The 23,822-nt window shown below is 44.5% G+C and overlaps 3 protein-coding genes across 9 annotated transcripts in view; 1 reads left to right on the forward strand and 2 right to left on the reverse strand.

The window, feature by feature from the left end:
* The first annotated feature begins 6,480 nt into the window (after window positions 1-6,480).
* Window positions 6,481-8,696, forward strand: Ets97D (DNA-binding protein Ets97D). Its single transcript, XM_065216487.1, has 4 exons — window positions 6,481-6,891; window positions 6,961-7,979; window positions 8,043-8,153; window positions 8,219-8,696. The coding sequence occupies exons 1-4, from the start codon at window positions 6,680-6,682 to the stop codon at window positions 8,506-8,508; spliced, it is 1,632 nt and encodes a 543-aa protein (XP_065072559.1). The 5' UTR covers window positions 6,481-6,679; the 3' UTR covers window positions 8,509-8,696.
* Window positions 8,697-8,777: 81 nt separating this feature from the next.
* On the reverse strand, window positions 8,778-9,804 carry LOC135696891 (probable U3 small nucleolar RNA-associated protein 11). Its single transcript, XM_065216431.1, has 2 exons — window positions 9,164-9,804; window positions 8,778-9,103 (listed from the first exon to the last, which is right to left on the reverse strand). Exons 1-2 carry the CDS (start codon window positions 9,713-9,715, stop codon window positions 8,894-8,896), a joined length of 762 nt encoding a protein of 253 aa, XP_065072503.1. The 5' UTR covers window positions 9,716-9,804; the 3' UTR covers window positions 8,778-8,893.
* Window positions 9,805-19,449: 9,645 nt separating this feature from the next.
* Window positions 19,450-23,822, reverse strand: part of cher (filamin-A) — a 313,136-nt gene continuing 308,763 nt past the window's right edge. For all 7 annotated transcript variants that reach the window (XM_065216459.1, XM_065216458.1, XM_065216457.1 and 4 more), the window contains 7 exons: window positions 23,089-23,399; window positions 22,070-23,018; window positions 21,763-22,002; window positions 21,502-21,695; window positions 21,000-21,441; window positions 20,721-20,927; window positions 19,450-20,635 (listed from right to left, as the gene is read on the reverse strand). In XM_065216459.1, coding sequence (XP_065072531.1) covers window positions 20,451-20,635; window positions 20,721-20,927; window positions 21,000-21,441; window positions 21,502-21,695; window positions 21,763-22,002; window positions 22,070-23,018; window positions 23,089-23,399 — 2,528 coding nt within the window. In that variant the 3' untranslated portion in view covers window positions 19,450-20,450. The remainder of the gene's footprint in view (window positions 20,636-20,720; window positions 20,928-20,999; window positions 21,442-21,501; window positions 21,696-21,762; window positions 22,003-22,069; window positions 23,019-23,088; window positions 23,400-23,822) is intronic.

Here is a 23,822-nt window from a genome sequence, read left to right on the forward strand (position 1 = left end):
TGGGAGATTGTCGATGGAGGATCATTATTGATTGGGTTTTGGAGGCATTGATTTTGATTTTCCACGTGTTGGCATAATCAGCAAAGGCGTCAAGGCATCGTTGAAGTTTGTTTGTTATTTCACGAGGCCTCCTTCCCTTGACGGTTATAGCGGTATCATCTGCGAACAGGAAGAACACGCAACCGTTGCCCAAGGGAGGAATGTCGGAAGTGTAGATGCTGTATAGCAAAGGGCCCAACAGACTTCCTTGCGGAACACCTGCTGGGATGGAAAAGGTGTTTGAATTGCAACCATTCAACGATATCTTAAACGACCTTTGCTAGAGGTAGTTTCGGGTGATTTTTACAAGATGTGGTGGAAAGTTGAAGTTACAAAGCTTGTACACAAGTCCGTCATGCCAGACATTGTCAAACGCTTTTTCAACGTCTAACAATGCCATGGCTGTGGACTTGGATACAGCTTTGTTACTTCGAATGTTATTCATCACCCGAACTAGCTGGTGATTTGTGGAATGCCCTTTCCTAAACCCAAACTGTTCAGGTAGGAGAATGTTGTTCTTCTCGACAAACTTGAGCAAACGATTGAGAATTAGTTTCTCGAACAATTTGCTCAGCGCTGAAAGGAGGCTGATTGGTCTATAGCTGGAAGGTAGTGATGGATCTTTACCGGGTTTGCGGATTGGTATGATTTTTGCTATCTTCCAGATACTTGGAAAGTAGTGCAGTTCCAAGCATCTGTTGAAGATAGCAGTCAAAAGCGAGTACACTTTCGTGCTCAGCTTCTTCAATACCAAGTTGAATATACCGTCAAACCCGGGAGCCTTCATGTTCTTGGTGTTTTTCAGTGCTGAGCAAATCTGCTCCACTGTAATATTTTCTGCCGGAGGGACGACACAAGCGGAGGCATCCAAGTTTTGTACGCATTGCGTCACCTGATTTTCGAGCGGACTTTGGATAGTTGAGCCAAGCAAATGCGATGCAGCAATATGATTGCCAATCGCATTTGCTTTCTCTTGTGGGGTAATGAGCCGATTGTCATCATTTCCGACTCTGAGAGGAGGAATGGGTTTGGGATGAGTTTTCAGCACCTTGGCTACCTTCCAGAATGGACGGGAGCGGTCATCCAGATTCTGGACAACACGCCCGAAACTTTCATTTCGGAGTGAGTCCATTCTGGAAGCAATCTGCCTGTTCAGATCGGCCATTTCATGTTTTTTGCTCAGATCTCCAGTCCTCTGAAACTGGCGTCTACGCACATTTCTCAAGCGAATCAGTAACTGGGTGTGGGAATCAATAGCAACAAACTTACCCCTCACAGGAACTTGTCGAACGCATGTCTCGTCAGCCACGGATATGGCCTGGTGGAGTCCTTCCAGAGCCCGGTCGATGTCCTCTACGGTGTCAAGCGGTGGATTTTCGTTGATGTTCAGGTCTACCACACGTCCAAACTGGACCCAGTTTACGTGGTGGTAGTCTTTTCGTAGGATTGGAGCAGGAGCTATGTTGATGCCGACCTCAGCCACCACCGGTTGGTGATCGGAGCTTAAGTCGTTGATTGCCACTGGCTTGGATAGCCCGAAGTTCGTCAGGAAGAAGTCCAGCGTGGAAGGGTTTCCCGCTGGAGAGATGAATGTCGGTTCATCCGGAAATTGCACTGTATACAGCCCATGCTGTGAGTGGTCGAAGAGCAGACGTCCATTCTGATTCCGCTGATAGTTCCGCCATGCTTCGAGGCGGGCATTTAGATCACCCCCAATGACGAATCGTGAGCGCGTGCGAGTGAAAGCGGTGAGGTCGTTCTTGAATTTCATCCTTAGTCCGTTGCTGGCAGCACACTGACGAGGGCAGTATACGGCGATGAACCGGACGTTTCCGGTTGATGATTCCACCTCCACACTAAGGGCCTCGATGATAGAAGTGTGGATATGCGGCAGCGTGTAGAACTTTATTCCTTTCTTGATGATGATCGCAACACCACCCCCCCTGGAGTCGATACGATCAAGCCGGATAATGTGGTGATCAGGTAGCCAAAAACTGTCACCGGATTTAAGGTGGGTCTCTGTTAGGAGGCCCACGTCGATACTTTGCTTGCGGAGGAAGTCAGCAAGCTCGAGTCTTTTTGCTCTTACAGAGCATGCGTTCCATGTGACGACAGTTATCGGTTTAGACCCCATACTGAATAATAAACTTACCGAGCACTTGGATCTGTTCGGGCTTGCTGCGGCACTGACGAAGAGCACCGGTCATGTCGACGAAAATCTTCATCAGCTCATCCGCAGAGAAGAGATCGGGATTGGCGTTTTGTGCTGGTGGTTGTCTTCAGAATCCAGGGGGGGATGGAGAGCTTTGTCCAGCTGAGGCACCAAACGTTTCTTGACGGGGGCCGGATTGCACCCGTGGATTTGCTTGACCGTGTTGCGTATCACGAAGAGGCGGGAAGTCCTCCACCCTGAATGCCGGAATGTTTTCCTTCTTCCGTCCTGGTTGACTTCTTGTGGACGCCTGCTTTCGGATCCGCTTGAAATCCTCGCGTTTGGGGCACTGTTTGTCGGACCCTTGATGAGCTCCACCACAGTTGGCGCATTTGCACGTGTCCGACTCGTCGACAACGCACTCGGAGGAGACATGATTTTGGGCGCATTTGCCACAGCGTGGCTTGATGTAGCAGTTTCGGGTGCCGTGCCCGAAATTCAGGCAACGCTGACACTGGGTGACGTCGTGACGGCCGCCACGGTATGGCTCCCATCGGACAATGATGGAATTAATGGAGCGGATAGCCTTCAACGCATTAAGCGTCACCGTTCCCTTCTGGAAATGCACCAGGAAAAGGCAATCCGGATATTTATTGACGTTCTCGTCCCTCCTTGTCATCCGGAAGACGGCAGTTGGGGCCAGCTTGTAGCGGTTCTTGATTTCCGCTTCGATCAACTTCGGGTCAAAGTTCGGTAGACCCCTGATGACGACCTTGAATGGTTTTTCACCGGGAATGTCATGGGTGAAGAATTCCACCTTGGAAGTCCTCAGGTGGGCGATGACCAAGTCATACTCCGTTTTTGTACGGAGCACCACCTTGGTGCCGACTCTGCCCAACTTGAATTCGGCTTTAACGCCCAGTGACGCCAGATCCGCGATGAGCTCGTTAAGATGGGCATTTTTCACTACCAGCGGAGGTAGCTTCACTCTTGTCGCGCACCTTTCAGCAGCATTTTCTATTTCGGCAGCGTCGCCGAAATCTTCGTTTGTCGCAGAGGTATCCTCGCGACCAATTGTGCCATCGGACTGGCCCCGATTCTTCTTCCTCTTCTCGCTGCGTTTTTCCGTCACAGCTGGTTGGATATTCCCATCCATGGGGAGAACAGCAAACCTGTTGGATGTAGGTACACCCGAACTTTCTTCACCGGGGTTCTTGTCCTTCACCGGGCTTCGCGAGCGATGCTTCCCCATATCGGGGCACGCACACACACAAAAAACACCGCGAAAGAGAGAGAGCGCGTACACTTCACCACGAACTTTCTTAGTTTTATTTTTCCATTCTGTACAACATGATCTTAAATTTATGTGTTACATTAGTGATCTATAATTATGTAAAATCATTTCCTGTCACTATGGAATTTTCCATGTCCCTATCAATACCGAACTTTAAGTTAATTTCTGCTAGTTATAATTGAATTTCTACGCGGACTTAAAAAGGGCTAATCTATGTTTTCGAGTCCTTATGTCCTTTTTGGAACCAGAATTTCTCAATATGCTCATAAATTTATTGCTTTTTGTAACTCAGATCCGATATGGCTATACAAATAAGAATTCGAACATTTGCAACGTTTAACATTAGATTATTATCCTTCGTGAACGAGGGGGACGACTCTATCTACGATGCAAAAAAGATTGTGTTTTGCTGTGGCTAGCTGCGCGCACGCTGAGTAGATAGAAAGAAGATTGATGACGATTCTGAAGATTTCCTGCAAAAAATTGATGAGCGATGCAAGTAGATGCGACAAATGAAAGAAGATTGTTCGAAGATTGATTCGCTAGTGTGAGATTTGTTGACTATCTAAACTTGAGATTTAGATGTGTCGCCCCCCTCGTTCGTGAAGGATGAACAAAAAGGGAAAACTAATCTTAATCTACATGCTCAGATATGTCGCGTCTGGGCGTGTGTTTCCTACTCGAGCGCATATGCATCCTAAGTAAATAGTGCAGTCGGATTATGTAAGCGAGCTGTCGTTGTTTTGCCCTAGGTACCTTTCATTTATTTTCCTTGGCCTTGGTATCTGTCGTGACCGGACCGAGGTTTCCATCCTCGGCCACGGCAACACGAATTAGCGATGCAGCTCCCACGGATGCTTCTATTGCTGCTGCTGCTGCTGTTTCTGCTGCTGAGGTTTCTGTTGCTGCTGTTTCTGCTGCTGCTGGTGGTCCGTCACCTCCGAAATTCGTTACAAGAAAGACTTCAACGAGCTTAGGTGCTGATGACCAATGAGACTCTGTTTACATACGAACTATCACGCTTCACGCTCACTTGATTCTACTCCTTATTTATTCAACACTAACTCTATCTTCTACATTCTTCCCCTCTTCTACTCTCCTTAATTGAGGAAGGGGGGCATTATATCCACCCATTTGGTGGAATTTTATCTACCCTCTCGGGGGACTTTCATCTACCATCTCAGAGATATTTCATCCATGAGGTCATGGCAATTCCAACTATTTAAAAATTTCCTCAGTCCATCCATCAAGTTATGGCAATTCCAACTATTTCTAAATTTCTTCAGTCCATCCATCAGGTAATAGAAATTCTTATCTACCATCCGTTCCAGAATTACCAGGTCATAGTAATTCTATCTACCATCCATCAGGTCAAGGTAATTCTATCTACCATCCATCAGGTCATGGTAATTCTATCTACCATCCATCAGGTCATGGTAATTCTTTCTACCATCCATCAGGTCATGGTAATTCTTTCTACCATCCATCAGGTCATGGTAATTCTTTCTACCATCCATCAGGTAATGGTAATTCTATCTACCATCCATCAGGTCATGGTAATTCTTTCTACCATCCATCAGGTCATGGTAATTCTTTCTACCATCCATCAGTTCATGGTAATTCTTTCTACCATCCATCAGGTCATGGTAATTCTTTCTACCATCCATCAGTTCATGGTAATTCTTTCTACCATCCATCAGGTCATGGTAATTCTATCTACCATCCATCAGGTCATGGTAATTCTTTCTACCATCCATCAGGTCATGGTAATTCTTTCTACCATTCATCAGGTCATGGTCATTCTATCTACCATCCATCAGGTCATGGTCATTCTATCTACCATCCATCAGGTCATGGAAATTTTTCAAAATAATTCTTCAGTTCTTTAGTCATTCCACTATACTTACACTATCGTACCAACTGCGCCATTGTCGTGACCGGACCGAGGTTTCCATCCTCGGCCACGGCAACACGAATTAGCGATGCAGCTCCCACGGGTGCGGCTGCTTCTATTGCTGCTGCTGCTGCTGTTTCTGCTGCTTAGGTTTCTGTTGCTGCTGTTTCTGCTGCTGCTGGTGGTCCGTCACCTCCAAAATTCGTTACAAGAAAGACTTCAACGAGCTTAGGTGCTTCATATTTATACCTGCTAACCTATCAAAATTCTCTAACCAATGAGACTCTGTTTACATACGAACTATCACGCTTCACGCTCACTTGATTCTACTCCTTATTTATTCAACACTAACTCTATCTTCTACAGTATCGACATCAGCTAAGACTTATGCAACTATGCGGGTTGACTTATAGACTTGATCCTAAATTAATTGCCTCGCGGTAACAATCACACTCATAGTTCATCTATTCTCCACGAGTGCCAGCTTTGATTTCCCAATTTAATTGGCAAATCAAAGTTGGCACTCGTGGAGAATAGAAGAACTATGAAAGTGATGATGGTTTCAAAATTTTGCACGGGGAAGTATACGAGTGCAATCTTAAAATGCTTTTATTTTGAAAATGGAGCTTTTTATTTAAATCTGGTTACTGCTACAGTGGTAGAAAAGTGGAAGTCTATGTTTACACCTAAAAATCTGAAAAGAAATTAAGTTTTCTGTATTATATGTCTATTGAGTAGTCCTGATGTTTTCTACTAACGTAGCACTTATCAGATTTAAATAAAAAGCTCCATTCACAAAATAAAAGCATTTTAAGATTGCGCTCGTATACTTCCCCGTGGAAAATTTTGAAACCATCATCACTTTCATAGTTCTTCTATTCTCCACGCGTGCCAACTTTGATTTGCCAATTAGGCTTTTAAACTTGTTTTAGTTTTTCTTTCTGAGCGCAGTTAATTTAAAAACATCTGGCACCCCTAAAACCAACCACCCTAAAAATCATCGAACATCGAACACCCTTCAGAAACGTTCCACGGAGATTCGTATCTCCAAAAGCCGCTGCAAATAAATGGCATCCTTCAAAGAGATCAAAAGTGGCTTGCTTCACCACATCGCTCGGGTGTCGTGTCGTGTATGCACTTTTCGTGTTTTTGTTATTTCGGAAATTTGTATCTCCCTTGCAAAATATGCTCATTGTGCGAGCATAATTGTACTAAACGGGTTCGTGAAGTTATACTGGATATTAGCGATAAGAGGAAAGTATAGAAAACAAGTGGACAAGCTGTTCGGAGAAAGGATCCAATGGACTCGATGAATATCAAAATGGAGGTGCCGGAACTGCAACTTCCGGATCACATCTCGCAACTGGGCGAGGATGGGCTGGGAATCATCTCCAATTCGGAGTTCCTTGCCAATGGTAACGGGCTGTTTCTGGGCGAAACGGATGACGGCGATGACGACGATGATACCATTGTAGTGCATATGGATCTGCGGGAGAATCTATCGACGTTGAGGTGAGTAGCAAGGAGGTCATTGACCAGATGCGACTACTTTCTCTGCTTGTTTGTTTTCTTTTTGCAAAGGGGTCTGGTGGAACAGCGTATCGGAGTGTCGTTGAAGCATTATGAATTTTGGCTGCAGGATACTCAGATGTTGGAATCGCACAAGAATCTGGTCGATCAGTGTGTCCAAGGGGAGGGATTGGTTCAGATTAACGTTCAGGTTCAGACGGCTAAACGGAGGATCAACATTGCCGATGTGCTGAAACCGACGGATGAGGTGCTGGAGAGCTATCAACAGGAACTGGAATTGGCGGCTGCTCAGGCTGCCGCAGCAGCACAGGCAGCAGTGGCGGCCGCTGCTGCAGCTTCCATCACCACCAACGCGGAAACCAATTCTTCTGCTCCACAACAGGACCCTTCCGCAGCCCCGTCACCGACGGCAGCTAGCGTTTCCAACGATTCAGCTCCGGCACCCAAAATACCGCTGCAGACTACGAAGGAAGAGCTGGAGACGGCTTCTGCGGTGGCTGCCATCATAAATTCCGCTAATGCTGAAGCAAACGCCGAAAAAGTGGTTACACCGACCACCACGGCAGTAGCCACGGTACCGGTGACGACTACCACAACCACGGTCACGAATGGCACGGTGTCTGCAAAATCTACACCGCCGATGATGGATTCTCCCACGATCATCGATGACGATGATGACGACGACGATATGATGGGGGACGGAGGTCAGTCGGCCCTGCGCTGGGTTTGCGATACGAACTTCAAGCGCGATCAGCAACGGTTGAACATTCCGGACGATCCGGTCGAGTGGACCGTGGCACAGGTCAAGCACTGGATCCAATGGGCGGTGAAAATATTCCAGCTGACTAGTATCAAGCTGCAGGATTGGAGCATCAGTGGGAAAGAGCTGTGCGACATGGATCATGCTGAGTTCAAACAGAAGGTTCCGAGCGATCCGGGCGATCTGTTCTGGACGCACTTGGAGCTGCTGCGAAAATGCAAATTTGTAGCCGTCGTGCAGAAGCATGGTGATGGGGACGAGTACGACGAGATGGCCATTTTACGGAAGGTTCCGAGGAACAGTTTGGCAAGTGAGTATTGCGATAACTCGAGGGGTTGAGCCGATTTCAAGTACAGTAAATTCCTGTTTTCAGACGAAAGCTACTGCGGCAATCGAAGCGGCAACAATGGGCAAATTCAGCTGTGGCAGTTCTTGCTGGAGATTCTCACCGATAAGGAACATCAGGGAATCATTCAGTGGATCGGTACGTTCGTGGATTCTGATTTCTCAAATCTATCTTCTAACCGCTCTTGATTGTGTTCACTCCAGGAAGGGAAGGAGAATTCAAGCTATGCAATCCGGAACTGGTTGCCCAACTGTGGGGCGAACGGAAGAACAAACCGACGATGAACTACGAGAAGCTGTCGCGTGCTCTTCGCTACTACTACGACGGAGATATGATCTCCAAGGTGCATGGCAAGCGGTTCGTGTACAAGTTTGTGTGCGATCTTCGGGAACTGATCGGATACAACGCTTCCGAGCTGGCCAACCTGGTCCAGGATGGAGTATCGTATGTCAGCAGCAACCAGTTTGACAGTTACGACCGGGACTGCGACTAGGATTAGTCTTTAATTTCTTTTTGATATTGAATTTATGACATTTGATTTATGATAACTAAAAGTTTACTGTAACGTTGAATTGAATTTATTAACGATGTTTAAGATTATCACTCTTGCTTATTATATATTCTTATATATGCATTGAATAAACGATTATACAAAACCTAGCTACAAATGTTGAAGATGTTTTATTAGACTTAAGATGAAATATGATGCTGGAGAAAGGGATGAAAGTGCCACTGGCGTACCCTAACGGAACTGTACCCTATCTCGATGATTGATTGAAATTAATCAAGCATCTCCTTCAAACTTTGTAATCGCAAACTTCACGCATAAAGATCCGAAAAAAGGAAACCCTAGTTGCGTAACTAATGCAGGGACTCCTTCATCGCTTCCTTTCGTATTTGAATTTGTAGATCGGTGCCTGATCCTTCGTTCCCTTGGCCACGCGCTTTGGTTTTCTGGATCGCTTCTCCTGCAACGCTCGCTTGAGTTCCAGCTTCTGCTGCACAATGGTAAGCTCCTTTTCACGCTCGACTCGGCGCTGCAGTTCCTTGTAGGATTTCTCGCGTTCTGCATTCATCGCCAAAATTGTCTGCAAAAACCATAAAATTACCAACTACAAACCAAAAAAAAAAATCGAATCTAAACTTACCGCTTCATCCTGCACCCCCAAAACCAACTTCTCCAGCTGATCCAGTTTGGGCCGGTTGGATTTCCTTGCCAGCAGACTGGGATGCGTCTGAAGACGTTCCGCCACGTCGAAACGCTGGGCTTCCTGCTCGTCATCTACAAAGAAAATATGCTTGTTCGCCGTCCGGTTGGCAACTTCGGTCATGTGCAGCGTGCCCTGCAGCCGCTGGATCTTGTTGGCCTCCATCGTTCGCTTCATGTTGATGTACTTCAAATCCTGTGTCTGCATGAGCTGGATCTGTGCCGACGAGTGTTCATCCTGCTTGTCGAGCTCGTGATGTTCGCCGGCCTGTACCTTCGAGTTGATCATATGATGGTAGAACTCATCCGGATTGCGGGTTTGCGCTCGCTTCCGAAGTAGCTTGAGCGTGTCATCCTTTTGGTGCTGATCCTCGGCGCGGCGTTTGTAGTCCTGCTTCTTTTCCAGCAGGCCCAAATGGACGCGTGCTGCCGGTTGGGCACGTTCCCGGTGAACCTTTTGGTTCGATTTGGCGGCTTTCCTCCAGCTGGACATTTTGGTTCTCAGCAGTTAGCAGATGAAAACAATGAGGATTTAATTAAACGAAACGGCGCACGAAATAAAAACACGTTTTTGGTAACTGAACTGGACGATGTTTGCTCTCGAGGTTTGTTTACAGGATTGACAGCTGATCTTGTTACAGCGGTACGCTTGATGATTATTTTCTTCGTACGACAATTCTGAAGGTCAGTTCGAGGGAGTGTGGGGTTAATACAGACTAGTAATCGTATAATATTGAGATCCCCCCAGAGTTGCGACCTATCTCAATCACGATCGCCAAACAGCTGATCTGCTGATGGTAGCAACGCTTTGTACATTCCTATCAATGTGCTCGTAGAAGCTCTCTCCATGACCATCCATCAAGTTTATGAAATAAGTAAAAAGCAACTGGTGAAGGTGATTCCCTGTAGCGTCCTTTCTCGTGTTACACTTCGAAATTTTACATGTAAAAATAATAAGGTTCCTGGGAATGCACGTAGCTGAAACTAGTACATATTTGTTGTTTGCTGCAGAGAAGCAAGCAATGTCTGAAATTTTCAGATGCATAAACGTCGTAGATCCTGAGTTGTGTGCTCTTGAAATTGCGAGGTGTGATGGAAAAATGGACTCTACAAGGAAATACCTGAATGTCGTCTTCTGTTGTGATCCATCACCGATCTGGTCATTCCCGACAATCACGACACTCATCTGTGCTCGTTTTGAAGCAGTTGCTGCTTTGCTTGCTTATTTGAGTGTGTTGGTGAGTGAGCCCAACAGCTTCCGTTTCATGTTGCCTACTTTGTTTGTAACTCACACAGTCGCGCCTGCCGAGACGAACTTGGAATGCGTAGGCATTCCCCCTTATTCTGCGAGTCACGTGACTCTCTGTCACCGGTGAGGTGACAATTGTCTCCTCGTGTGAGATGACTCTCCATGTAAATCAAATGGACAGTCACCTCACACGAGGTGACTATTGTCACCTCACCGGTGAGAGAGAGTCACGTGACTCGCAGAATAGGGGGGATTGTTTCCATTTTCTTCTGTCGTTTCGCTTTTTCTCATGATCGTACCACAAATGAAGTGACAGACGGAGCGGCTCGAAAACTACTGGATTGTACCCAGGGGCCTGGCTGGCGACCATGTTTTTGATGCTTTCATGTGCTCTTGTCTTTCTGCTTACAACACGATTTTACGTCGCTTTCCTTCATGTATACGTCAGGCGGGCCGTTTTTAAATAAGGCCCGTGATCTTGCCTACTGTCAAACGTATAGGATTGATATGGGGTTGCCAATCCCCTGATTGTACCACATGGCAACACTACACATGGTAACACTAAATGTACTAGAATGTTTTGGTTCTATCTCTTTCACTCTACTCCAAACTGAAATGCATAAAAAAAAATGACAAAATGATACACTCTTTGCACACTGTCAAAGATCCTATTGCAAACAAAATCAACTATGTTCAAATCAAAACAAAAATACTAGCCCATCTGGTGGCTGATGGCACAAGCTTCTAAGAAAATTCTATTACAGCGAACCACATTATTTTAATTGATTTCTTCGCCAGTTAGTCGTCTGTCACTTCGTTTGTGATCGTACTGCAGAAGTATTCACTGTTTTCGTTGTGCTTTTCATCATCAGCAGCGAGTGTAGCGTTTTGCTTGTGAACAGCGACCATTACTGGTGATTGTTGTTTGCCATTGACGAGTGCACGGATGGATTTGAGTTCACTCACTCGACAAAAAGTGACACAACAGCGGGGCCCTGTTTACTAAAAATGAACACATATATGTTCATTTTTAGTAAACAGGGCCCCGCTGTTGTGTCACTTTTTGTCGAGTGAGTGAACTCAAATCCATCCGTGCACTCGTCAATGGCTCTAACCACAAACGAAGTGACAGACCGCATAAACGCAAACCATCACTTGACCTTACCGATAATGGTTATAAATTGTTTATAATCCCTCCTAAACTTTAACTGAAATGGTTTTGGAACCTTACATGAACGTTTGTGTGATAAAGTTTTAACCTTATGTATTATGGTTTTTAGGAAGCGGACCTTACAAATAATGGGTCGTTAAGAACCATTACCATTCCAAATTCTTGTTTTCTCCATACATTTTCGGAAAGAGAACTATATTAGAACGTTTTTACTTATGGTTTGAGAACATTAATGATTATGGTTATGGTAGTCAGTAAGGTCCATTAATCGTTTTGTATTATCGCTCAACTTTACGTGGAATATATCGCGAACTGATAATTATTAATTTACAGGCAACCAATTCGCGATATATTCCACATAAAGTTGATCGATGTTACAAAACCATTCATGGGCCTTACTGACTACCATAACCATAACCATTAATGTTCTCAAACCATAAGTAAAATCGTTCTAATATAGTTCTCTTTCCGAAAATGTATGGAGAAAACAAGAATTTGAAATGGTAATGGTTCTTAACAACCCATTATTTGTAAGGTCCGCTTCCTAAAAACCATAATACATAAGGTTAAAACTTTATCACACAAACGTTCATGTAAGGTTCCAAAACCATTTCAGTTAAAGTTAAGGAGGGATTATAAACAATTTATAACCATTATCGGTAAGGTCAATTTATGGTTCGCGTTTATGCGGGGGAGCGGCTCGAAAACTTTGGTGACGCACCTGCTATTGCAATTTTTCAGTGTACCACATGGCAACACCACTACTAATGGATTGTACCACATGGCAACACTAAATGTATTAGAATATTTTGGTTCTATCTCTTTCACTCTACTCAAAACTGAAATGCATAAAAAAAATGACAAAATGATACACTCTTTGCACACTGTCAAAGAATCATTGTACACAAAAACAACTTTGTACAAATCAAAACAAAAAAACTAACCCATCTGGTGGATGATGGCACAAGCTTCCAAGAAAATTCTATTACAGTGAACCACATTATTTTAATGGATTTCTTCGCCAGTTAGTCGTCTGTCACTTCGTTTGTGATATAACCGATTACAAATATATCACTTTTCGGTTCTATAATCGATTAATCAATTATTCGAATGAAAATCGGCCATCACTAGATGAATGTGAAACGTCATTTCAAATATAAGGACCGTACATAAATAATGATACAATTTGAAAGGGACCGGGTTGGTACTAATGGATATATTTGGCCACTATTGAAAATTTAGCCGATTGCTGAATTTATGTATGGGCCCAAATTAGGGACATGTAGGCCGACATTAGCTACATTTCCCCTAGTGATCATTTCCCGCTTCCGCAGGACATATACTGTTCGTGAAATTACCTGAGAAACCAAGCTCAGTGACTTGAGCATTGCAATCAGAGTCATCCTGGTGAGAAGCGCCTGAAACCAACAATCCATACGAAACTAACGATTTTAAATTGGCTCACTACTTGAATAGCCTATTGGTCCCAAGCAAATCGATTAACGTACCCCATTCTAGTATAAATTCCAGTACTACACTATGTTGGTTTTGATTCGCTATGAAAGTTTGACAGGTAAAATGAGGGGTTTTTCCTATGTTTCGAGGGGTGAATCGATTAGCTTGGGACCGAAGAGAGTACCAGAGCTGAGCCAAAATGTTGAGTTCGTTTCTTCGGGACCTTCTGGTCTTAGAGTTACCTCTATGGTTATAACATGTTATAGCGATTGTCAAATAAGTCACATGTAGCAGACAACATATCTACATTGTTACCTGCAATTGGTCAATTGCGGAAAGATGCAGCAACACAATATCATCTGCCAGCCTCTTTCCAGAGAAATGCAACATCGTGCGGTTCCTGCAAATAACCTAAATCAAGCTGAACATTGCATTAGGTCCTAAGTAACATTATCAGGTAATTTAAGCACACAGATCGATAAAAGAAGCTTTTATCCAGCATCTAATACGACAAACACGACAAGAAACGGTTATGTTCTCAAGTTATTAACGAAAGAGAAAGTCGATGAAGAGAGTCGATCAATGTTACTTAGGACCTAATGCAATGTTCAGCTTGAAATTGTCCTGGCAACACTCCAATTTTGGTTCCCGCAGAGCTAGGTGGCATCCCTATCTTGTTTGCCTTGCCTTAAAAAGAGCTAACATCGCTACGGGCCCGCGAATTGTGGGCCCCACTGACAGCTCATAATTTGTAAACAAATAGAAGATTCAAGCCAGAATTTCAAAAAAGGCGTGACTGACTCTTCGGTCCCAAGCTAATCGATGCACCCCTCGAAACATAGGAAAATCCACGAACCCCTCATTTTATCCGTCAAACTTTCATAGCGAATCAAAACGAACATTGTGTAGTACTAGAATTTTGACTAGAATGGAGTACGTTAATCGATTTGCTTGGGACTAATAGGCTAGTCTAGCAGTGGTGTTAGTGTTGACCAACGAGGAACGAATGTGCGTTCACTCGATGGACGTCAAAACCGCGTTCTTGAACGGTTAATTAGCAGAGGAGATTTACATGACCCAACCGGAAGGGTTTCAGCAGGGTGTAGTGTACCTACATGCTTCCATCAAAATTTAACATACATAGACACATTAAGCAACGCTACTTCAGTGTCTGCTTAAGTCAGCATTTTGGCATAACCAGCAAGTATGGGAACGATTGCCTCCATCGTGTCTCACCGTAAATTGTTCAACTAAAAAGTGTGGAACTTACACCGAAATTTGCGACGTAGACACGTAGAAATAGGAATGATCACAGTAACTTATTGATAAGAAATCAAAACAAAAACAAAGGGGGTTTGAAAACAACTCCCCGGCAAGGTGACAGATAATGACTAAAAATGACTCCTCGTCAGCATGTTTCAAGTCAGGTAGCTGGTTACTATGCATAGAAATAAAGACAGCACATTCTAACTCCAACATCGGTTGTGTCCAGTTGTACAAAGATATCACATCCACGTACCGATAAGTTATCGGTGAAGTTTCATCTGGGGCTGACTCGCTGGAAGCGAGTTGGGCCCCCTAAAAATATTAAAATGCCCGGATGCCACAAGGGGAATGGATTGGTTTGTTGGTTGCATCGTTCAAGTTACGGGTTGAAGCAAGCAGAGCGTAATGCTACGTTCTCATTACGCTCTATATTATGTCATATAGAGCGATTCGTGATATAGCAGCTATATCACGTTCTATATTAAGTGATATCCCATATAAACGATCTGTCAACCTATATCACGAAAAGAGGTTGATATAGCTCATATCACGTTCTGTACTTGATACAAATCAGAAAAACAGGGGCTGGCAACCTGGCCACAATAGAGCTGGTCGGTATTTTTCGGCGTCAAATGTCACTATCCGTGAAGTCAAAACAAAAAACAACATAATATATGTTAATAATTATTTTTCACCGCGGCGGACGGGTCTTGCCAAAGAGGAACGAAGAGGAAAAACGAGATCCGAACGCGAAGCCTTTCTTGATTGATTGATTGATTGAGTAACTACTAAATACAACGGCAAGGAAAGAAAACTCCAGTAATACGTAGTGAGGAAGTTTACCAGAAGACGTAGGAAGTGAAATCCACCTCCGAAAACAGCCAATTGGAACCACTCGAGGTGAAAATGCTCAAACTATTCTCACTGAAGGTGCATAAGAAGGACAGTGAGACAATTCCGAAGTCTTCACCTTGGCTCTGCTGAGAATAACAAAAGGTAAACAAACAATTCGGAAAAATGTTTATCGATTTTGATTACCTACTGATTTCCGTGCCGCATGGCAGTTCACAGAGCGCGTGACCTTATAATTGGTGAGCACACAGGATGGCACCGGCATTACCCAATGGACAATGGCAATGATGGTCGCGGAAGATTCGTTGGAGGTTCATTAAACTTCAACAACCAACTCTTCCTTGAGATCGATAACCGGTTTAAAGGTGTGTGTGCCTTATTATCGGTATGACAAATTAAATGATCAAACAACTGCAGGAGAAATCCAGTGCCAAGATGAAGTATGCTGCGTACAACATCCTTGAGTTTAGAATGTCGTTTTTTTATCCTTGTTGATATTTTGTTGTATTTTAATTTTTGTATCGTAGGAGTTATTTACTTTAAACTTTGTATAAAATAATGCCGTTGTTACACCCACACTCGGATACGGTGAAATATCTTGATTTTTCGAAGTTTCATGATGGGCTACTGATCACGGGACCGCAGGACTGTCGTGAAGGTGTGGCATACCGGAGTGGAAAACTCGATGTCAAATCCGGAGTGTACGTTCTCCAAGACGTTCTCACAAAGCAGCGGATGGTAAAATCAGTGGGATTCTTGTCATGGAGTGCATTATTCTGTGGGATTTTACTTTTCACCAGGAATCGTTGTAAGGGAGCTTAAATTGGTCTTGCCTATCTTATGGGAAATTCGGTTTTGTATCGGGGTTGGAACCAGTTCAAACTCTGTGCCAAACCGAAGTTTTTGTCAGTGCGAACCTCATACTGAGGTAGATTTTATAACCAACGATCAAACTGACTTTTTTCAGACAACAAGCAACCCAAGATACCCAATCCAGTTTGAAACTGAATAATAAACGAATTTATTAGACTTTTCAATCGATTCCGCGACCAGCAGAATCTACGTAATACTACGTTTTTCCTGCAAGCGGGATGCTATTTCCTACGTGCTTTCTTTGTACTTGCAGTTCTCAAGTGAGGCAACGAGTCGTGCAACATGCATCTAATGAAGTATATGACTGGTGGGGGAGAAAAGCAGAAGGAGTGGTCATAGTTGCCGTAGTAGCCGATTGAGACGGTAGACGAAGAAGGTCTTGTCTATGAGTAATGGGGACAATTAATTGATTCGGAGAATTTATCGGAGCTGACCTTGGGTTTACTCGCTTGGATAGGAAGTACTTAAATTACACCATTATTCATATGAAGATTAAAACATCAGAAATATCACGTTTACTCTTGTAATCGTGAAATTTCTTATCTGTGAATTTTCGGTTGAATAATGGTGTAGAGCCAGAAGTGGCGAACAAGTGGCACCAAGCGATTTGAATATCGCTGGACAATCTGTAGGAGGTCAATGAAGATGTTGATGCTTATCCTTTTCATTCTTTCTTTGTTAAAAATAATTCTTTCAGTCTTCGGCTGGTTAATATCTGGTGAAGCTTATCGCATTACAGCTGTCATTCAACATCCTGGTAAACCACGATGGCATCCGCTGGTAGTCTCAGTATGGCCAAGTCCTTATTCCGTCAGCATCTGATGCACATATTTTTTTATCTTGTATTGTTATGATGCTGCTAATAAATTATCTTGTAGCTATCTATAATAGACACGAATACTGTAGTGAAGTTTCAATATTTTACTAAAAATCTCAAATCACAAAACTCTTTGTATGCTTTGCTCCATCGTTAACGCCATGCCGGCAAATTTCCACGGAAATTTAGGAACATCAAATAAATTGTATTCGCGGATTAGAAATTAAATTTTATTGATTTTTCAGCTTCATAATTGTTTTTTTTTTCTCGCTGTCATAAATGACAATCTATCACCCCTATTCTGTATTTCGTTTCGAACGAAATTCTCATACAAAAAAATATTTTTTTGTATGAGAATTTCGTTCGAAACGAAATACAGAATAGGGGTGTATATCAAGTCACCGCAAATGTGAACACCTCAACGTGATATCGATATCATCTCGCTATATCACGTGATATAGAGTGTAATGAGAACGAGGTATAAAATTATTGACTGCCTAGGCTGAGTGTGAAAGCACTGCACTATTCAATCCATTGCTCTGTGCAGCCGAGTCAAACTGTCAAACGGGAGCCAAACATTCAAAAGAGCTCAGAAGTCATGTAGGTAGTTACTGTTTGAACCACAACAAATTAAGAATTATAATTATGAAACTGTCGAAACATCAACCTTAGTAGGCTGGATAATGAAAATCATCGAGCGTGATGCTCGAAAAAGTGTTTTTATTTGATATTAATAATGCCAAAACTGGGTTGCTGAAACAAGAATGTAATCAAACTTTTTAAGAGTCATGTGAGCTTTGTGGGCAGGTGCACTCCCATCACCATGTATACCGTTATTTCTGGAGTAGAGGAGGAGGAGCCAAGAGTTCATTTGACAGCATATATATACAATTTTGTGAGCTGTTTCAGCAAAACAATTTGAAACTTCGGAAGATTTTCGAGATGTTTTCTAGCTCACTTGAAAAATAACATCGGCTGAGTTCGCAGTACCCAGGTTTGTACCAAACGGTACAAACCACAGCATGTAATTGAGTTATTTTTCCATAGGAAATGTACGCTCAGTCATTTAAAACAAATATTGGGTACCATCACAGAGAACAGACGTTCAAGTTCGGTCAGAAACTTGTGTAAAATAAGTGGGAACGTCGCCGTCACGTGGTGTTAGCATAGAGGTAACTCTAAGACAAGTAGGTCCCGAAGAAACGTGCTCAACTTTTTGGCTCAGCTCTGGTACTCTCTTCGGTCCCAAGCTAATCGATGCACCCCTCGAAACATAGGAAAATCCACGAACCCCTCATTTTATCTGTCAAACTTTCATAGCGAATCAAAACAAACATAGTGTAGTAATAGAATTTCGACTAGAATGGGGTAGGTTAATCGATTTGCTTGGGACCAATAGGCTAGTCAAGTAGTAAGCCAATTTAAAATCGATGGTTTCCACCGGTTGGTGTTAGCATCTCCTGATTTTCTCTATAAATTTTTCACTTTCGACCAATTTGGCGCTAGTATCGATAAATTTCCTGTTGAAAATTGCCACTTGGCGCTACTAGCACTTAGTGTCTAGTGTAATTTGTGGAACGCCAGCGCCATCATTTGCATAGAAATAAATCATTTATGGATCATAAGAACCCATATTTGGGTTAAAAAAATTACCCATTTGTGAGTTTGTGCAATTCTGGATCAACAATAGAAAAGGGCCCATCAGCATTTGTAAACAAACCGTTCCAAAGCCCATTCCTGACAAATCGAAGGCCGCTCACACAAACCAACACCATCATCGTGTAGGTAGAAGTTTCCCCTATCCGATGATGGTGTTGGTTTGCGTGGGTGGCCTTCACTTTGTGAGTAAAGGGCTTTGAAACGGTTTGTTTACAAATGCTGATGGGCCCTTTTCTATTGTTGATCCAGAATTTACGGCCAATCTCGGTAATCTCTTTGTACCGTCTGGGTAAACTGATCTTAGCGTGTAGAGGACAAAAATCATGGCTACTATGTCACACTGCAGAATACAGTGTTGCCCACAATACAGTTGCATAATCTTGCGATAAGATTATCAATCTCTTAAACAATTAATAACTATTTAATTTGAAGTTTGGCTGAAAAATATTCCCATAAGAATAGCAATAGAATTTGTTAACAGTACAATATGTCAAAAGGCTAAAAGACAATGAACAAAAAGTTTTGTTTTCCCATAGTAATTTCCATATAAACTTCAAATGGTTTGTGCCAAGTCAGTTTCTTATCAAATGAGTTTAAACTTTCGGAGGCTAATCAGGACCCGATTTTAAACCGTTTGAACATTGTGGAGCGAAAATTTCAAATTTTGCATCAGTCTAATGGGGTACGTTAATCGATTTGCTTGGGACCAATATGCTAGTTTCAAGTAGTGAGCCAATTTAAAATCGTAAGTTTTGAATTGATTGTTGGTTGTAGTGTATAGTCGGAAGGTCAACGCTGAATCCCGACGATGTAATAAATGGTTAATGATGAAATGTTGCATGGATTTCTCAAATTTTCCATCAAACCAAGTTGGCCGATGGTGGCTATTATTTAACGTTTTTATTTGATATTAAAAAAAAAAGTTCCTTTCGAAAGAAATAATAAATAATTACGGTTCCTTTTGTTTTCTCTTTGCTTAAAAATGATTCAACGTAAATAGGTAAACATTAGATAAAATAAAATTACGAACTTAAAAAAAAAAAACTTTCACATCAATGACAATTGACAGGGAAGAAAACGGATAAACTAATTCCTATCCGGGGAGCAAAGGAGTACGCTGGTGTTGACGTGTGCGATCAATAATAAACTTAAAAAAGAAACTAAAGACATGGAAGAATAAACTTAATCGAACATTATCGTAAATTGATAATAATAACTAGAATAACATTAAATATGTATTCTGTCGCTGCTGGTTGCGCTGGTCGTTTTAGCGTTTCAAGTTGATTCCTTGTGGACTCAATTCTACTTTAGTTTTTTTTTTTTTACAAAAGATTACTACAGGAGGGCGTTCAAAGTCGTTTAACTTGTCTTTGTCTCGTAGCTGGGAGGCACGTGGTTGGTTTTTCTTTTTCTTTAATTGAGTAAAACTTATGAATGCGTGGCGTTACAACTGTTAAGGTCCCGCCTGCGGTTGAACTTCCCTTAGTATAAACTCTATTAGTTTTCCGAGAGCAATGTGACTGATTTTCGATTGACGCAGGTTGATCATGTCTTTCACGAATAGTAGTAAAATGTATCGCTTGCTCTCAAGAGTAACTTAAAATGACACTGGCTCACGTACGGATAGTGGTTTTGGATTCTTAACGAAAAGAAAACAAATGGCGAATTCGGCAGGGCCTCGAACGGTCCCGCGTAGTAACGGTAATTCTCAAAGTAAGACGTTTGAAAAGAAGGCACTGATGGACGCGCACACACACAACGACGCATTTTTTTTCCTGGGGGAGGGGTGACATGGGGAAGAGGAGGGAGAGGAACGAGGTGGCTGTGACGACGACGGCGGCGTGGCGGAAGCGATGGTTGATGTCCGGAAAATGGCGGACGGCGGCTTACACTTCGACCTTGAACGGCGAACCGGGAATATGGTCGTCGCCCCATTTCACCATCAGAATGTAGTCGCCACGCTCGCGAACCAAATAGTTTACCTGATACTGGTTGCGGCCGGTGTGCTTGATGAACACCTCGTCGCAAGGTCCCTTCGGTCCGTAAATGCCAACGAATAGGATGTTGTTTCCTGTTTGGGGGTGAGGTAGAGATAGACAGAATGTCATTCAATAGTTGAAGTTGTTAAACTTTTTCAACGAAAGTGCAATACTAACCAGCGTCTCCGGCGTTGAGCGCGAACTGGTTCTGTTTGCCTAGGTACGCCTTCTTCAGTCCCATGCCTTTGGATACGATTTTGCTGGCGTCTGATTTGAAGATTGGCAGGATGACTCCGGCCCGGTTTCCGCCCTTGGATACCTTGGCTACCGTTTCCACGACAACGGAAGACGTTTCCTGGCCGCCTTCTTCCGCGAGCTTATCACCTGAAAAAGGACAAGTCAGTCAATCGGTTAATTCAAAAGAACTTTGCACAGCAAAACACCAACCGGACGAACCTGTGCAGTAGATCTTGAACGGCGATCCGACGATGTGCATCTGGTTGTACTTGATGGTCATGTAGTAGTGTCCCGCCAACAGTGGAGTGTATCGAACCTTGTAGCCTTCCTCGACTTCCGTACAATCCATCGCCACCTTGGACGGTCCGTCGATGGTGACGGCCAGAGTTCCAGCGCCAGCGTTGCAGGTGTCGATGATGAGGTCAGTTTTCTCGCCGGTCTTGATATCGCCTAGACCCTTACCGGAGGCATGAACTGCCGCCGGGTCGACGTCGTCCTTGCCGACCTTGATGCGGTACGGCGATCCGGGGATGTGGACACCGTTGAACTTGACGTGGATGGCGTGGATTCCGTTCTCGCGCGGGTAGAAACGTACCGAGTACTGGTCCTGGTCGATCAGCTGGATGAAGCAATCGTCCTCGTTGTTCGACGGGGCTACAACCTGTAGAGAACATACAATTTGAGCACCTGAGGTCCTGCTCCACACTCCATCGAAACCTACCTTAGCATCCAGGTCACCCTTAGCACCGTTCTTCCGGACCATGAACTGAGCTGGCTTGTCCGCTTGTACCGGGCCACTCGGGAACTGAGCAATCTCCAGCTTGTGGGCTTCACCCATGGCCGGCGATACGTATACCTTGAACGGCGAGTCCGGAATATGACGGTCGTTGAACTTGAGACCAATACGGTAGTCACCTACGATCATACGAAATGTGCCGTTAGATAAAGATAAGAGGCAACAATGAGCACGCATTCAACAGACCTGGTTCGCTAACGACGTACGCCACGTCACACGATCCGTCCTTGCGATCCTTGAATTCGATTTCGGCCTTGCTGGGGCCCTCGACGGAGATGGCCAGGGTACCACCACCGGCTTCACGGGTCCACACGTTGAACTCGCATGGCACTCCCTGCTCACCGTGCTCCAGACCGGGTCCACCGGCCTTCACCAAGTGGGCACCGGTATCCTTCAGCGGGCCTACCGTGAACTGGAATGGGGATCCTGTAGAAAAGAAAGGGAAGTTGTTAGACTCAGGCTTCGACAACATTCAACCAAGCAGTACACGAACCAGGGATATGGATCTGCTTGTACTTGACGGAGACGGTGTGCACGCCGAGTTCCTTCGGGACAAAGTGTACTGCATAGAGGCCATCTTCGATTTCCTGGATTTCGGCATCTTCGGTGACACCACCAGGCGAGGTGACGGTGGCAGACAGGTCGAACGAGGTGATTCCGGGCATCTTGAAGGTCAGCTTACACTGACTTCCGACTTCGGTGACGGGAACGGCTTCGCGCTGGCGTTGGATTTTCTCGCGCTGTCGGTTGGTTCCCTCGCCGGACACCTTCACGGTGAAGGGCGATCCGTTAACGTGGTGATCGGCAAACTTCAGATTTACGATGTAGTAGCCCGGTTCCGTTGGCTTGTAAGAGATGTTCAGGGTACCGTCGTCCTTGTCTGTGCACTGGATTTCGGCCTTGCTGGGGCCTTCAATGGACAGGGATAGACCACCGTAGCCAGCGTTGCGGGTATCTACGGAGAAGACATTTTCGGAGTGGGTCTGGCCCTCTTTGAGGGCATTTCCGGTGACAATGACCTTCTTGGCATCGCCCACTTCTCGTTCGCAGACGTTCACCTTGAAGGGTGAGTTGGCGATGTGCTTTCCGAGTCGCTTCACCGATACGGTGTGCTCACCGACTTCGCGAGGTGTAAACGAGATTCCAATGTTGCCGGTTGGCATGCGCTTCAGGAAGCACGGTTCCTCCAGACCGGACGGAGCCTGGATGGAAGCGTTGAGCGAGCGCAGGTCCTGGTCGGAGATGACTCCGGGCAGAGTAACTTCCGAGCAGGATCCGACGGAGATTTGGTTACGCTTGCGACCTTCACCGGTAATCTTGGCGAAGTACGGCGAACCCTTGATGTGCTTGTCGCCGAAGCGGACGGTGATCTTGTACTCGCCCGGTGCGGTTGGCAGGTAGGATACGGAAACGGTGCCATCCTTGTTGTCGTGGTAGGTGATCTGTTCCAGGGAGAGAAATCAATTTAAAGTTTTCACTTGTAGACATCTGGCGCAATTCGGTTAAACTCACATCAGCCTTGCTGGGACCTTCGACGGCCATCTGCAGTCCACCGGCGCCGGCACCCTTGGTGGAGATGGTGAACTGGGCCGGTTCGCCGGTAACGCCATGCGTCAGGCCCGGACCGTACGCCGTCACGTAGCCGCTGGAGATGGAATCGACGTGGAATTTGAACGGGGATCCCTGCACGTGTTCACCGTTGTACTTGACGGCCAGCTCGTGGATGCCTTCCTCCTTCGGGTTGTACCGGATCGACACGGTACCATCGTGGTTGTCGTCGATGACGGGCATGTCTACCTCTCCGCTTGGCATCCTGACTTCGGCTGCGGGAAGAGAAAAGCAAATTGCGACATTAGAGAAAATCCGGGTGTGAGTCACCGTGAAAGTAAAATTTCGACACGTTGGAATTTCGACGGTTTGCGATTATTATTTTCTTTTTTTTTTCGTCATTAAGTTATAATTTCTCGCTCGTTTTCACATGTGCTGGTCGGTCACTCGCGGTGCCAACGTAGTAGCCTGTGATATATTCCAGAAATATTTTTATTTCTGCCCCGGCCTACTCTGGTATGGGGTAGTTCCCAGCAAGTGGAAAGCCATTCATAGAATTGTGATTGTGGTGGTGTAGGTGCATTTCTTCTTCGTCGGACTGGGTGGATCAATCCGAACGCGATTTTTACATATTGAGTACACCTGTTGGTTTTGGCACAATTTATTTGTGTAGTATGATCGGGTGGCGGGATGTTTTG

This window comes from Ochlerotatus camptorhynchus, unplaced genomic scaffold (assembly GCF_037179485.1).
Source record: "Ochlerotatus camptorhynchus isolate MF236.1 unplaced genomic scaffold, CSIRO-AGI_Acam_v1.1 ptg000063l, whole genome shotgun sequence".
Taxonomy (NCBI): Eukaryota; Metazoa; Arthropoda; class Insecta; order Diptera; family Culicidae; genus Ochlerotatus; species Ochlerotatus camptorhynchus.

Coding starts and splice junctions, on each gene's coding strand:
- Ets97D (XM_065216487.1), top strand. CDS start 6,680: ATGGACTCGATGAATATCAAAATGGAGGTGCCGGAACTGCAACTTCCG. Junction 6,892..6,960: donor GAGAATCTATCGACGTTGAG/GTGAGTAGCAAG, acceptor CTTTTTGCAAAG/GGGTCTGGTGGAACAGCGTA. Junction 8,154..8,218: donor GGGAATCATTCAGTGGATCG/GTACGTTCGTGG, acceptor TGTTCACTCCAG/GAAGGGAAGGAGAATTCAAG.
- LOC135696891 (XM_065216431.1), bottom strand. CDS start 9,715: ATGTCCAGCTGGAGGAAAGCCGCCAAATCGAACCAAAAGGTTCACCGG. Junction 9,104..9,163: donor TGGGGGTGCAGGATGAAGCG/GTAAGTTTAGAT, acceptor TGGTTTTTGCAG/ACAATTTTGGCGATGAATGC.